The sequence below is a fragment of the Malus sylvestris genome, chromosome 2 (assembly GCF_916048215.2).
Source record: "Malus sylvestris chromosome 2, drMalSylv7.2, whole genome shotgun sequence".
In the NCBI taxonomy this organism is placed as follows: domain Eukaryota; kingdom Viridiplantae; phylum Streptophyta; class Magnoliopsida; order Rosales; family Rosaceae; genus Malus; species Malus sylvestris.
In genome coordinates this window covers 26,341,996-26,357,971 of record NC_062261.1, presented here as the reverse complement: position 1 = coordinate 26,357,971, position 15,976 = coordinate 26,341,996, and the positions used below count along the sequence as shown (strand labels likewise).

The following is a 15,976-nucleotide window of genomic DNA, read 5'->3' as shown; positions in this document are numbered from 1 at the left end:
TCTGAAGGGGGTAGGTTGTTACAGCCCGTCCCGAATTATTTTATTGATGGCGTGAAATGACTATATTGCCCTTGGACGTCGAGTACGTTATGTGGTGTTGTGGCTTGAGTTTGGGTTTTAAACTAATTTAGTTAGTTCCTAAGTTTTTGGAACTTAAAGTAAGAGGGGTTAGTTGTTGTTAGTAACCCAAATCTGGACCACACACACACTTTCACCCATACCCAACTCCTGTTGACCTTTCTCTCTCCTCCCTCTCTCGAGTTTCTTCCATTGTCTGTACAATATGTACGGACAAACCTCAAACCAAGCAAGTTCTTCACTGATCGAGGTTTTTGAAGTCACCTTTGTGTTCCTTGTGAGCTCAGGAACACATCTATACCGTTTTTAGAACGTGAAGACCTCATTTTCCTGAGAATCCGAGAATCCAGTTTTGGGTTACTATTCATGCACTCGTGATTGTGAAGTTTTTAGGAGATTTTAAGCTGCTAGGAAGCTTTAGAACATCTTCGTGAAGCTCGAAGAAGAAAAACGAAGTGTTTTGGACGTCGGGAAGTTAAGTTTGACAAGTTTCAAGTTTGGCCGAATTATTGAGGTTTCTCCGGCGAAATCCCGTGGATTTCAAGGCGTGAAATTGGTAAGGTTGTGTTCTAATCCTTCTAAGCTTCATTTTGAGACAAATTTCATGAGTTGTGGTTGAGAATCGAATGAGATATTGAAGTTTTAAAATTTCCTAGTTTCTAGCGAGTTCAGCGGTGGCCGGCGCCGGACTCTGACGAACCAAGTAAGAAGGAGGAGAATATTCCGTCAAAGTTGACGAAATATTCTAACGTTGTCAGGTATAATTAACGGCATATTCTGATTTTTAACAGAATATTCCCTAACGCCGTTAGGGAATCCGTTTGGTGTGCCAAGCACGTGCCTGCGCTTGAACCGCGTGTTTGGCCGTGCCTTGGCTGGCGCGTGGGGTCATGAAATTTTTTTCTAAAAATATGGGGACGTTCCTGAGGTTGAGTAGATCATGTTAGTATATTCAAATACCCCATTTGACCTATGTATGAGAAGTTATTTCCTAGATTTGTATATGTGCTTTAAATAATGTTTATTCAGTTATTTCGCATATAGGTGAGACTTATCTTGAGGACGAGTGCCATCAATAGAGGCTCGAGGGCTACGACCCTTTGACATATCAGTAAGTGGGCTTTTGGTTTTTCGTATATACCTATATACTTGAGATTTTTCCTAGAAAATGAATTTGAATGATTATACGTTTTGAATTGCCATGCAAAGTATCTGCCTATTTTATGTATGCTACAATAGTTGCATATAATTATGATTGGTGTTGCAGACACACAGGTAAGTGCCAGGTAAGTTCATAAATTAAAGATTTGAGGTTCATTCAGTTATGTGAGATATGATTTGATGTATTTAGAGCTCATAAACCTGCACCCCGGTGTTAGTGCTCCCGCCCAGAGTTAGGGCACAGTCCTTCACATGATGTTCACCTCCCGCACCATATGCTCACCTTGGATCCAAGTTAGGTGCATAGGCTTGTCGTACATACCACTTTAGGTGGTTCCGACTCGTAGGTGACCCGCGATTATTCGCACAGTCTTCACATGATCGTAGCACTAGAGCATATTTACTTTACACCTAGTCTTGTCGTACATACCACTTTAGTGTGTTCTGACTCATGTGCAGGATTTGATTTGATATGATTGAGATTGGTTATGAGTTATATACTCAGTCGTATAGATTGAGTTAGAAGGATTGGCTGATGCGATATTTGACATTGATATATTTTGCTTGGATTACTTATAGCATTGCATTGAGATACTTTGGCATGGTATACTTCTATGGATTTTCATCTTGAGTATGATTTCTGATACAACTTATATTATTATTATTATTATTATTTTCTGGGAAAATATATAGGTTTTACGGCAAGGGGTTAGAACTTTTGAGAAATGAAATGATTTTGAAAAGCTTTGTTTTTGCCTACTCACACTTTCTATTTTGCACCCCTCCAGGTTTTAAGTAGAAGTGCTTTGGTGTATCACGAAGATTTCGATGGTGGTTATGACAGAACATCATAAATGTAGGATCACCCTTGGGTGTTGTATAATTAGCACTTGTCCTGCTTGACTGCATCTAGAATATTTATGCTCTAGTTGTGTATTTTACACTTAATCTCGCATTGGCACCTTATCTTATCTAGTTCTGCTAGTAGTTTGGTTTTTATTCTTTCATAATTCCCTTATATCTCTATTGCTTCCACACTGTGCACATGGCTACGTCACCCTCACGTGACGGACAGCATGCCCTGATTTAGGTCGAGGTGTGTCAATTAGTCAAATCGTAAATATTTGAGGTATTTAATTGAGTTTAAAGAAATTAACGAGCATTATGTTCTAAGAAACATTGAAATTTTATGGTGACAATTAAATAGACATATAGTTTCGAATTTAATTGATTTTTTTTGTAAGGATGTTCTATGAATCAAGACTTACAAAATAAATGGTTCATATTGTTGAAGTTCAATGTCTAATGAGTCTCACACCGTGTTAGTTAACTTCATTTGTACAATAGGGGAGCTAGAAAAAATTTCTTGGTTAGGCTAGCTAAAATTATTAGCATGTAATCATATGATATTTTTTTTTTGCCTACGTAAAATTATATAATAATCTACATAAAAGTAAGAACATGAAGTACTAATCCAAACGAGTTTATTAATTACTATCCAACTAATTTTTACACAAATAAAACTTGCATACAAAAAAGCAATATAAATACAAGAACCATGAAACATGGACTGACACAACCCGACCCGGAAAAGTCCCCTAGGACTCTGAATCGAGCTGTGTTGGCCGACACTTGGAAGGTAACAAAGCCATAAAGTGTACTGATGTGGAAAATGGGAATAAATTTAAACCTAAAAGTATCTAAATATAAGAGTGCGCTGTGAGTGGGAATGAACCCATTTCAAACGTGATGTCAGAGCATAAGTAAAGTACAGTAGAGTGGATTGAGAATCATACCATCGAAGGTAATCTCCAATACCAAGATTTGCCACGAATCCTCGTCGATAAGAAAGCTTAGCTATTAAAACTAGGAGGGGCGAAAAACAAGGGTGAGTGGACCTGAAAATAAAGTTTTAATAAAAACCTTTGAAAATGTTATAACCCCTCGCTGTAAAACAAGTAAAGTTTCCAAAATATACTTACTAAGTATAGTATAAAAATACTTACAGTAGCCTGCAAAATCTCAAGAATTCATTACGGCACAATATCTCGTGACTAAGGGCAGGACATCCAAAATCACAAAATCTCAATAGTAATATAAGTAAAATCAGGTGCTCATCAATCTATGCTAGCACACAAGTCGAAGTCGCCTAATGCGACCTGCATGACTAAATTGATGCTTATCAATCTATGTTAGCACACGAGTTGAAGTCGCCTAATGCGACTTGTACGACAGGACTAGGTGTAATCATAATATATGCTCTAGTGCTACAATCACGTGAAAAGTGGCACTATTCACGATTACCTACGAGTCAGAGTTGCCTAATGCAACCTATACAATAGGATTGGCACCTACTTGGATCCAAGGTGAGCGTGCGGTGCGGAGGTGAACATACACGTGAAAGACTGGCCCTGGCCCTAGGCGAGCACTAACACCGAGGTGCAACAATGATGAGCAGACTACATAAATATAAGCATTCGATAATTCTAATCAACATACTAACATTCATAGCCATAGATATAATTATGGTATCAAAGATTATATGCATACATGTGCATCCCGTAGGATGTAGCATATTTCATAAATTCCGTCATTTCGCTAATTCTTATAAACTTTAGTCTAATTCAGGCGTAAGAAATTCTTTTTTCAAATGCATAATGGAAACTATCAATCATATATACACACACACACACTACAAAAAGGAAAAGACCCACTCACCTGAAGTCCGCGTTATAACTCCTTAGCACGAATATCGAGGTGTCAAGAACAATTGTCGCCTAAAACAAATATCAAATCTGTAAGATCCCACATCGCCCAAGGGTGAGGATCCTGTAAGCCTTATATGTATATTCCCATCTCTACCTATCACGAGGCCTTTTGGGAGCTCATTGGCTTCGGGTTCCGTAGGAACTTCGAAGTTAAGCGAGTTCACGAGAGAGCAATCCCATGATGGGTGACCCACTGGAAGTTCTCGTGTGAGTTCCCATAAACAAAACCATGAGGGCGTGGTCAGGGCCCAAAGCAGACAATATCGTGCTACAGTAGAGTCGAGCCTAGGATATGACAATTTGGTATCAAAGCCAATCCTTGGCCGGAAGTGTGCCAACGAGGACGTCGGGTTCCTAAGGGGGCGGATTGTAAGATCCCACATCACCTAAGGGTGAGGATCATGTAAGCCTTACATGTATATTCCCATCTCTACCTAACACGAGGCCTTTTGGGAGCTCACTGACTTCGGGTTCCGTAGGAACTTCGAAGTTAAGCGAGTTCGAGCGAGAGTAATCCCAGCATGGGTGACCCATTAGGAAGTTCTCGTGTGAGTTCCCATAAAAAAAATCGTGAGGGCATGGTCAGGTCCCAAAGTGAACAATATCGTGCTACGGTAGAGTCAAGCCTGGGATGTGGTGGGGCGCGGGCCGGGATGTGACAATTTGGTATCAAAGCCAATCTTTGGCCGGAAGTGTGCCGACGAGGACATCGAGCCCCTAAGTGGGGTGGATTATAAGATCCCACATCGCTCAAGGGTGAGGATCTTATAAGCCTTACATGTATATTCCCATCTCTACCTAGCACGAGGCCTTTTGGGAGCTCACTGGCTTCAGGTTTCGTAGGAACTTTGAGGTTAAGCAAGTTCGCGCGAGAGCAATCCTAGGATGAGTGATCCACTGGAAAGTTCTCATGTGAGTTCCCAGAAATAAAACCGTAAGGGCGTGCTCGGGGCCCAAAACGGACAATATCATGCTACAATGGAGTCGAGCCTAGGATGTGGAGAGGCCCGAGCCGGGATGTGACAAAATCACGTCTAAGAATTCTTATCAATAAAACATGTAACTTACATAAAACACATCCCCAATGACGTTCTAGAATGATTTGAAACCCATTGACCAAAAGTCAACTGTCGGTCAAAGGTCGACTGTAGGGTTCACAACCCAACGTAACTCGATCTGAAAGATATGCACCTCAAATTTATCATTCGTAACATCAAAAGATCCACATTAAGCTTCTAAAATAACATACTAAAATCCTACCACGATCTGACAGCGGATTCCTGATTCGTAAGTTTCTACGGTCCTTAAATATTACGTACTATAATGTATTAAAGTTTGGTGATGATCCAATGGTCGGATCGTCGAATCATATAATAACCAAGTGGTTGCCCTTAACGGAAATATAACCAAATAACGAAATTTCGTCAATTGGATGTCTAATATGGAATCAAGGCATCCAAATTAGCCTAGGATGGGCAGGTTGGGTCTCAGCCCACGCACCGCCGCACGCAGCGGCCGACCGCCCAGACTCGCCGAAAAAAAATCAACAAATTCCAAAAATTGTCAAATTTGACAAGCAAGTAGATCTCAGTGAGTAGAGCAAGTTTTATACATGTGGCCAAGTCCAATTTGGCCGGGAAAGGCCCCAATTTCACTCAAACCTGTCGGAAACCCTAAGATGGGTGTTCTTCAATTCGACCTCCTCGATGCTCCGATGCCCCAAAAACCAGTTGGGTCTTGTTCCTGGGTACAAGGGAAGTTGATTAAGAGTGATGGTTGGTGGTGCAACTCGTCGAAACGGCGAAATCGACGTTGAAACTCCACCAGTCAACCTCATGGTTTTACACGGTTTTGGACTAAAAATCCTCAAATTTGGACGAATAAGGTAGATGGGGGGTTTTGGATGAGATTGCAGGTGGTGGATGTGTGAATTTCAACGGAAAAACGGCGAAAATCGCCAGAATTTAAACCGGTTGGGTGCGCGGGTGTATGGGCCGATGGGGGAAAACTGGGAGGTTATCTCCCTCTTCCTGAGTGGCCTTTTGTTTTTCTTCTAATTTTCTGATAGGTCCCTAAAACACTAATTTGATTGGTCCACCATTCCTTTATTTGATTGGTCCCCTTAAACTTACTTAAATCTAATTGGGTCTCTTTCCCACAAGGTGGGAATCCACTTGATTACAAAATAACATTTAACTGTTTGATTTAAATTACTAAATTTAACGGAATTAAAATTAACTTATAAAGATAACATAAACGTGAAATACGAATTTAAATTACGAAATACGTAATGAATAGTGAAATTATGGGGACGAGATTTCACAGTACACGTCACGAAAAGACGGTCAACGAAAGTTAAACATCCTCGCCTCTAAGGGCATTTTTCAAAATATCACTCTTTTAAAGATTATAAAATTGTAGAATTAGGGACGGGTTATCACATGGACTATTCCCAAAATCTTTAACCTAATAAACAAATTCAAGGACTAAAAAAAAATTAACCTAACAATTGAATCAAGAAATAAGTTAAGAGATGAAGAACATACCTAGTGTTGAATTTCATTAGAAAATAATTTGATGGTGATTCATAGTTTTTCTTTTCTTGGGAAAGCAACGCAGCTTTGTGGAATAGAGTAGAGGTTTTTTTTTTTTTCCCGAACGAATAGGGTAAAAAGCATGGGGAGTAGGAGAAACCAAATTATGTATTAATTTACCATTTTTACTTTTAGCCTAAAAATAATAAAATAATATATAAGGTAATAAAAGTATTATTTATCTTATATATAAAGCCAACACAAAAGGTAAATAGTATTTTTGGTGTCACAAGCTTCAACAAAAATATTTGAACAAAAATGCTCCCATGACAAAAAAACTTATCCCAAAAAATGCATCAAATAAGGAAGGGGCATTTTCGTCATTTCAATAGTGCTTTTTTTTAATAATTAATTTTTTAATCCTTTTTTTTTAAACACGTTCAAAATATTTTAAGAGGTGTGTAATGCCGGTTATAAAAAAGGTCTTTTGTCACATCCCGGGCCCAATCCACCACCGTAGCACGATATTGTCCGCTTTGGGCCCCGACTACGCCCTCACGGTTTTGTTTCTGGGAACTCACACGAGAACTTCCCAGTGGGTCACCCATCCTGAGAGTGCTCTGGCCTCTTTCTCGCTTAACTTCGGAGTTCTGATGGAACCCGAAGCCAGTGAGCTCCCAAAAGGCCTCGTGCTAGGTAAGGATGTGAATATACATTTAAGGATCACTCCTTTGGGCGATGTGGGATGTCACAATCCACCCCCCTTAGGGGCCTGATAGGAGCATATTTATGCGACTTAGTATGTTTGTTTTCGTGCATTTATGTTCTTAGTTCTTAGTTATGTTAGTAGTTTAAGCCATTTTTGTGTGTTTGTAGGTTCTATGGGCCAAGGATGCAAGAAGATGCATTTTGGAGCATTTTGGAGCATTTTTGAGCCAAGATTGGATGGTGCAAACATGGAGACATGAGGATGGACGAATTTGATGATTCAAAGGGCTAGAAATCTGCATGTGTGTGTGCAAAGTGTTGGCCTACAACTTCAAACATCATAGCTGCCATGTGATGGCAGAAAATGTGTTTATTGCTAGCTAAATGGATGAAGAACATGTATGTGCAAGTATAAACACCACATGGGCAGCAAGAAGGAAAGAAAACAGCAACACACACACCACATGGGCAGCAAGGAATCAGAAATTAAAGCATGGAAGAGTGGGAAGTGATGAGGACAACACAAACACACACACACATGCACATTCACGGCTAGAAGAATGGAATCAGCAAAGGGGAGTGAATGGACAGCAGAAAAAGCAAAGAAATTGGACCACTATGAAGTGGATTTCTTGTTGGTCTCCCACTTATAGCTTTGGGTGGCTTTGGCATGATTATTTCTAGGTGGAAAGAGCACAAAGACAGCTCACACACATGCAAAACAAAGCTGGCAGCATCCTTCCCTTCCCTTGCCGTGAGATTCTTGTGTCCATTACCTTGCAATTCTTTTCATTTCCAACCTCTATATAAGCACCATTCAGCCTTCAAGAACCAGAGACAGAAATTCATACACATTTACATTAGTTCCAAGGCTTGCAAAGAAGGAGGAGTGCTTGGAGTTGTGCTAGCCATTCCATTGGAGTTGTTGGAGCATTCTAGGTGTATTCTACTTTGTTTTTCTATGTTTAATATCAATTGTTTTTGTTTAATTGCAAGTATGAGGAACTAAACCCTTACTTAGCTAGGGTGAAGTTCGAAGCCATGAACATGCTTGAGATATGAATTGATTTCTTCCAATTGTGATTTAATAAGTTGTGAATGCAATTCAATTAACTACTTTCTTCAAAACTAATTCTTGTATGTTGATTAAGGATGCATACTTAGTTTTCATGCATGAATTTGATGCTAGGATATAAATGAGTTTCACCTAATCGTTACAAGTTTATATTCATTGGTAGTGAAGGTTGCTAGTCACAATCGCGTTAATTGAATTCTTGGCAAACGTATCATGCATTCATAGTTACGAATGCCTCGTTAACACTTATGATTTTCATATAACGTAATGATCTTTGATTGTATCTCTATTATGCATTCATGTAGAGGACTTTTGGAGAATAATTTGGATTGTCGTATGCATTCATCCAATTCAATAAATCAAGGAAAATCTGAGGATTAATTAGTGCATCACGGTTAATCTGGGGTGTTGAGTTTCATAATCTATTGAAAAGCAATTGGAAATCAATTCATGTACAAGTGTGTCATGTGTGAAGAATGGATCTCTAGCTAATCCATCAACCATCTATTTAGTTTTACTTTTTGTTGTTATCTCAATCTCATCCAAACCAATACCCCCCATTTACTTTCTTGTATCAAAGTGTGTTTAAGTTTGTTTAGTTTGTGCCTTAAAGTGTTTTGAGTCTAGTGAGGTATTGTAAGATATAGTTTTGTGTCATTGAGTCTATTCTAACGTTTTTAACTTTGTTCTTATATTTTTGAGTCTAGTGAGGTATTGTAAGATATAGTTTTGTGTCATTGAGTCTATTCTAACGTTTTTAACTTTGTTCTTATATTTTTGAGTCAAGTGAGAGGTTATTAGCAAGCCCTCCTAATCCCCGGTCCAGAACGATCCCTACTTATACATATACTACAATTGTCAACAAGAGGGTTTAATTTGTGTGCTTAACTTTATTAAGCATCAAAATTTGGCTTGTGGATAACAACCTTCACTACTTGTGAATATAAGTTCATAACGATTAGGTGAAATTCACTTATATTCTAGCATCAAATTCATGCATGTAAATTAAGTATGCATTCTTAATCGATATACAAAAATAAGTTATCAATCAAGCAGTTAAGTGAATTCTAGGCTGGATTAACATGCGTAAGCCATAGTTATGAATGCCTAGTCAATGTTTATGATTTCCGTTGAACTTAATGATCTTTGTTGAATGTCTCTATCATGCGTATTCCATAGTTAGGGACTTTGATGAGGAATAATTTGGTTGTAATGCGTATTCCATTCAATCCAATGAATCTAGGGAAATCTAAGAGTTAATTTAAGCGGACCTAATTAACTTGGAACATTGAGATTTACAATTTATTGAAGGAACAACTGAAAATCAATTTAGGTTGCATATGTGTCATGTGTGGAGAAGAACCCTCTAGCTAGTCCGTCACCTATCCTTTCACCTTAATTTCATGCTTTTGTCAATTATGTAATTTATTTAAGTTTAATTTACTTATCGTCAAAACCAAACCCCCCATTATTAAATTATATTATTTAGTTAGTGTTCATTGTTGTTAGTCTTTTAATTCAATTTCCGTCCATTTCAGTTCCTAGTGTCTAATTTGATTGTTTTCATTATTTTGAGTCATTCTAAGTGTGTTTCGAGTTATTAGAGTTTTTAGCCTAGTTTAGTGTTCTTGAGTCTTGTTTAATATTTTTAAATTAATTTAGAATAGATTAGCAATCCCTCCTAATCCCCGGCCTAGAACGATACCCTACTTACATCTATACTACAATTGTCAAAAAGAGGGTTTAATTTGTGTGTCAAGTAATTCTCACATCAAATTTTGGCGCCGTTGCCTAAGGTTCATGTTCATACGCCCACCATCGGTAAGAATGTTCCAAATGTTGTGATTTCGAACACTAATCTGCCCAATGTCCCCTTTCCTAGCAGATTTTTGCAATCAAAGAACGAAGAGGAGGAAAAAGATGTTCTAGAGACATTTAGAAAGGTGCATGTCAACATTCCCCTCCTTGATGCCATAAAGCAAATCCCGAAGTATGCCAAGTGTTTATAGAAGCTTTGTACAACAAAGAAACGTGTCCGAGAGAAAGAGGTGGTACATGTAAGTGAGAATGTCTCCGCCATCTTGCAACATAAACTACCCCCCAAATGCAAAGATCCGGGGAGTTTTACAATTCCGTGTGTCATTGGTAATACCCGTTTCAAATCTGCCATGCTTGATTTAGGTGCTTCTATAAATGTTATGCCATATTCCATTTATGCATCTATGAACTTAGGAGCATTGAAAAATGATGGTGTAATCATACAATTGGCCGATAGATCTAACGCTTATCCAAAGGGAGTTTTGGAAGACGTTTTAGTGCAGGTTGATCATTTAATCTTCCCGGCAGATTTCTATGTCCTCGAAATGGATGAATCGGACCATGCCCCTTCATTGCCCATCCTCCTTGGAAGGCCATTCATGAAAACGGCTCAAACGAAGATTGATGTGGCCAAAGGATTAGTCACTATGGCATTTGGTGGTGACATGATTAGTTTCAAAATTTCTGAATCCATTGAGACTCCTAATGTTGTTCATTCTTGTTGTGCCATTGATAAAATTGAAAAGATAGGACTGGACCGTTCAACACCAGGCACAAAGGATGCATCAAGAACCATGCAAGACGAGGGAATTGGAGTGGCGCACAAGGACCATACGGCCACTGCTCTCAAAATGCTCAAATTGGCCGAACGCACCATGGGGAAGAATGTTCACATTGCTGCCACTTCATCACAACACATAGGTAAGCCACCTAATCCAAATCCAATTTCCATTAAAGTTGATAGGTGGTTCCCTTCTTTGGTGCAGGTACCCAAGCAAATCCCCGATGGTGGGCGTATGAACATGAACCTTAGGCAACACAACGCACCCATCAACAAACATCACTATCCATTTCCGTTCAAGGATGTAATCTATGAGAACTTTGTTGAGCATGTTGTGGAGGACATTCCCTTGCATGCCGTGGGCTCCAGTGGGGAGTAATTGTGTTCATCGTCCGGCTGGAAGACGTTAAAGCAAGCGCTTTAAGGGAGGCAACCCATTTATTCTGCTTGATTGTCAATTTTATTACTTGTTTAATTATTTTTGGTTATGACTTTCTATTTTGAAACATTAACAAATATGCAAAGGATTTTAACATTAAACTTCGTGGAAATGAACAGCAAACTGGGAAATAAAGAAACATAGCATAATACAAGAGAAAGCCTTCACAAAGGCTGCTTGGGAAAAGTCGTAGTAGTCGGCGGAGTTGCAGTAGTCGGCAAAGTCTCAGCAGTCGGTGGGGCCACGGAAGGAGGAGGTATCAGAGGTTGATCATTTGGAGCTTCACTACGCGGTGCCGCCCCAGAAGATGAAGGCAGATGCTGTTGGAACAAACCCACAAACCTCCGGTGATCAAGTAAAATCTGACCATCAGTTTCCTGCAGCTGGTCAATTTTCCTCTTCATGTTTGTGGCATAACTGTGTGCAAGCTTATGCAATTGTTTATTTTCATGCTTGAGTCCTCTAATCTCCTCTTTGAGACTCTGTATTTCAGCCACCAACGATTCAACGTGACGGGTTCGAGCAAATAGGCGTTGGGCCATGTTGGACACAAAACCCGCACACTGCACGCTAAGAGCCAGAGACTCCTTAACCGCCAATTCATCAGACCGTCTAGCGAGCAGTCTGTTATCTCTGGGGGTGACAAGGTTCCGGGCCACCACCGCAGCGGTCATGTCATTTTTCATCACTGAATCCCCAACGGTAAGAGGACCAGTAGGAGATATGAGGGACGGGCGCCATATGTTGTCTGGAGAAGGAGGGGCTGCACCTTCACCAAGGTTCAAATCAAAACAACGATCAGAAGGGCCAGACATTTTTCAGAGGTTTTGGAGAAAGAAGAGATCAGACAGATTAAGATTTCGGAAGTGCAAGAAGGGAGTGTTTACAGGAGGGAGCTCAAGTGTGTTGTGGAACAAAATTAATGCCTCTATAAAAAGAAGAAATCAAAGAGGCACTCCTCAGAAATCGAAGAAGCGCCCTCTCACAAATCGAAGAGTCGAGGCTCCTTTCTCAAAAGCCGGATTCTTTTCTCAAAAGAGGCGTTTCATTTCTCAAAAAATAGGCTTGCTCAGAAACCACGAGCCGAACCCCGGATTTCAAAAGATCAATTTGTCCAGACGTGTCGTCACTCGTCACATGCAACTTGCAGCTTTGTGGAAATTACGGGCAGCTTTGTCAGAAAGCGCGTAATTTGTACTATTCATCCATCCACCGGCTGCCGACAATGAGTGAGAGAATAGTTCCGGTTGTGAAGAAAAGCCCTATAAGTATCTACCTTCGCCTTCCACAGCAAAGGCACACCCTCTCAGCACTTCTTCATCTCTCTGAAATGGCTTTCCAACAAACCCTCTTGAGTCACTCTGTATTTCTCATCCCCTAGGATACCCCTGCAAACAACCCATCCAGAGCACAAGTATTTCATATCATAAAGGTTGAGAGCACGAGTATCTCATATCATGCTTTCTCCCTGTCCTTTCTCCAGCCAGCACCTGCTCTCGAGTACTCATCATCTTATGTTTCCGCTTCGTCTCTCACGTATAAGGGAAGTGAAGATGATACCTCGAAGCATGTGGAGACAACGTGCTGATTCATCCTCAACTAGGGACAAGGAGAAAGAAAGCAAGAGGTGGGCACTTGGAAAGATTGAAGAAAGAAACAGACCAACACCTCTCCCTCGTGCCTGCCCGTCGTGCAGAAGAAACAAGCAGAGAAGAATGCAGCTTGCACAATCATCCCAGCGGAAGGAGTCTGAGATGAAGAACTAGAGAAGCTGCCACATCTGCTTGGAGAATAAATAAGGAATTGCAACATCGCCAAAGAGAAAAGCTTCGCCATACAATTCCAATCCAGTTCAAGATCAAAGCTGTGGAAAGTCAACAAGATCAACTATCTCCAAAACCAGATTTGCGTTCTTAAACTCTACTCTGTCTGGTTTTTACTTTGCCATATTTGTCATGTTTATTTGTCGTTTATTATTTGCTTGTTTTTGGTGTGAGTATATGCTTGAAACATTGAGGACAATGTTTGATTTAAGTGTGGGGGGGGTATTGTTTTGCATGAAATTCGTAGAAATTTATCACCCATTACTTCTAGTGTTGTTCCTTGCTGTTTTAAGTATTTTTAAGCTGTTTTGGAGTGTTTCAGTGTGTTTTGATATAAAAATCCGAAAATTCATAAAAATTTGAAAAATTGTTTTAGAAAAAGCCAAAAAGAGTTATTTTTGTGTGTTTGTTTGTGTCTTAGGGTACCTTCCAACACAATAATGAGGATTTGGTTTTTAATTGCATGACTGTTAAAGAAAGTTATAAACATGGATGGAAGTTTGATATGCTCTTGATTTATGCTTGGTTATAGTTATAGTTTACGAATTCACATGTAATCACAAAGAAAAAAAAATCAGTTTTTGTAACATGCTTGAAGGAAGGAACTCAAACTAACACTACAACCCTGAGAGACTTGAGCCTAATACGTTCTTTGGAGAGTTATTAATCTGTGCATTTTTGTTGTCTAAAGTCGTTGCATGATCTCATCATTCTTTGCTTGGTTGCTACTTAGAAGGCGTTTCATCATTTAGTTCCAAATACTAGAACTTATGCCTGTTCCATTCAAAGCATGACATTGATTTGCATAACACATATTCAAGATGAAAGTTGTGTAGTGAATTAGAGCCAAAAAGCCTATCTCGTGCATATTTGTTTAAGTTTAACCCCGTTGAGCCTTGTTTAGCCTATTTTCTTTATTAACCCACATTACCCTTACCTAGCCTAGATTAGGACTATCCATACCCTTGTTTTTAAAGCGTAATGAAGCATGACTTAAAATGAATTCCTTTTGATTGTCCTTATGCAGAAAACAAGTGTGGGGGAATAAGATTTTTGTGTGTTGAGTGCCAAAAGAAAGTAATAAGGCACGGGTTAGAAAAAGAAAAAGTGTTGAAAAGAAAAGAAAAAGAGTTTGAAATAAGTGAGGAAAGGCTCACAAGTGTTGTTTGTTGTAGAAAGGGTCCAAAAGTTGAAATCGGCCCTAAAAAGTTGAATGAATAACCCCATTGTGTTTAAAGTTAGTTGCTGCATTCAAAGGGAATTCTAAGCATCAATTTCATTACTTTGCTTATTATGCTTTAAAAACGTTTGTTTCCTTACCTTTCATTGTTAGCCAATCACCCCTAACCCCGTTACAACCCTTAACTTCAATCTTGAGTGTTATGTGTTTCAATATGTGGAGTTTGGGATTGGTATGAGCATATGGTGTCACTGGTTCTCGCATCTAAGTAGTAGCATTCCAGTCATGAGATCATATCTATACATGCTTAATAACTCCAGAAATTGCTTTCTTTGCTATAAACATATGTGAGTGTTCGTTTTCATGTTTACATCAATCTTCTCACATACATCTAGTGTAGGGTAAGTAGTCAGAAAATCAGAGTGAAAATAAGAGTGTATCTTGTAAGGAATTGAGCAAATTCTCTAAGGCATGTTACTACATTCAAAACATCGTTTTAATTGGTTATATGTGAACTAGTATGTGGTGACTATGATTAAGTATGTGCTCAAGGGTAGGGAAGGCAAAAATCTGTGGTTATGATGATCTTTTGCATGTCATGTTGCATTGAAAATCCCTAAGGTAAATGTTGGAAGGTTTAGGTTTTGTTTTGTTCTTATGTTTTGTTTCTTTGTTTTGCTCGAGGACTAGCAAAAGCTAAGTGTGGGGGAATTTGATAGGAGCATATTTATGCGACTTAGTATGTTTGTTTTCGTGCATTTATGTTCTTAGTTCTTAGTTATGTTAGTAGTTTAAGCCATTTTTGTGTGTTTGTAGGTTCTATGGGCCAAGGATGCAAGAAGATGCATTTTGGAGCATTTTGGAGCATTTTTGAGCCAAGATTGGATGGTGCAAACATGGAGACATGAGGATGGACGAATTTGATGATTCAAAGGGCTAGAAATCTGCATGTGTGTGTGCAAAGTGTTGGCCTACAACTTCAAACATCATAGCTGCCATGTGATGGCAGAAAATGTGTTTATTGCTAGCTAAATGGATGAAGAACATGTATGTGCAAGTATAAACACCACATGGGCAGCAAGAAGGAAAGAAAACAGCAACACACACACCACATGGGCAGCAAGGAATCAGAAATTAAAGCATGGAAGAGTGGGAAGTGATGAGGACAACACAAACACACACACACATGCACATTCACGGCTAGAAGAATGGAATCAGCAAAGGGGAGTGAATGGACAGCAGAAAAAGCAAAGAAATTGGACCACTATGAAGTGGATTTCTTGTTGGTCTCCCACTTATAGCTTTGGGTGGCTTTGGCATGATTATTTCTAGGTGGAAAGAGCACAAAGACAGCTCACACACATGCAAAACAAAGCTGGCAGCATCCTTCCCTTCCCTTGCCGTGAGATTCTTGTGTCCATTACCTTGCAATTCTTTTCATTTCCAACCTCTATATAAGCACCATTCAGCCTTCAAGAACCAGAGACAGAAATTCATACACATTTACATTAGTTCCAAGGCTTGCAAAGAAGGAGGAGTGCTTGGAGTTGTGCTAGCCATTCCATTGGAGTTGTTGGAGCATTCTAGGTGTATTCTACTTTGTTTTTCTAT

At 39.4% G+C, this 15,976-nt stretch overlaps 1 protein-coding gene across 1 annotated transcript in view; it reads left to right on the top strand.

Annotated features, from left to right (window-relative positions):
• The first annotated feature begins 10,402 nt into the window (after nucleotides 1-10,402).
• LOC126581893 (uncharacterized) overlaps nucleotides 10,403-15,976 on the top strand; it is a 66,052-nt gene continuing 60,478 nt past the window's right edge. The window contains exon 1 of the mRNA XM_050245827.1: nucleotides 10,403-11,627. Within this exon, the coding sequence (XP_050101784.1) occupies nucleotides 10,493-11,302 (810 nt within the window). The 5' untranslated portion in view covers nucleotides 10,403-10,492 and the 3' untranslated portion in view covers nucleotides 11,303-11,627. The remainder of the gene's footprint in view (nucleotides 11,628-15,976) is intronic.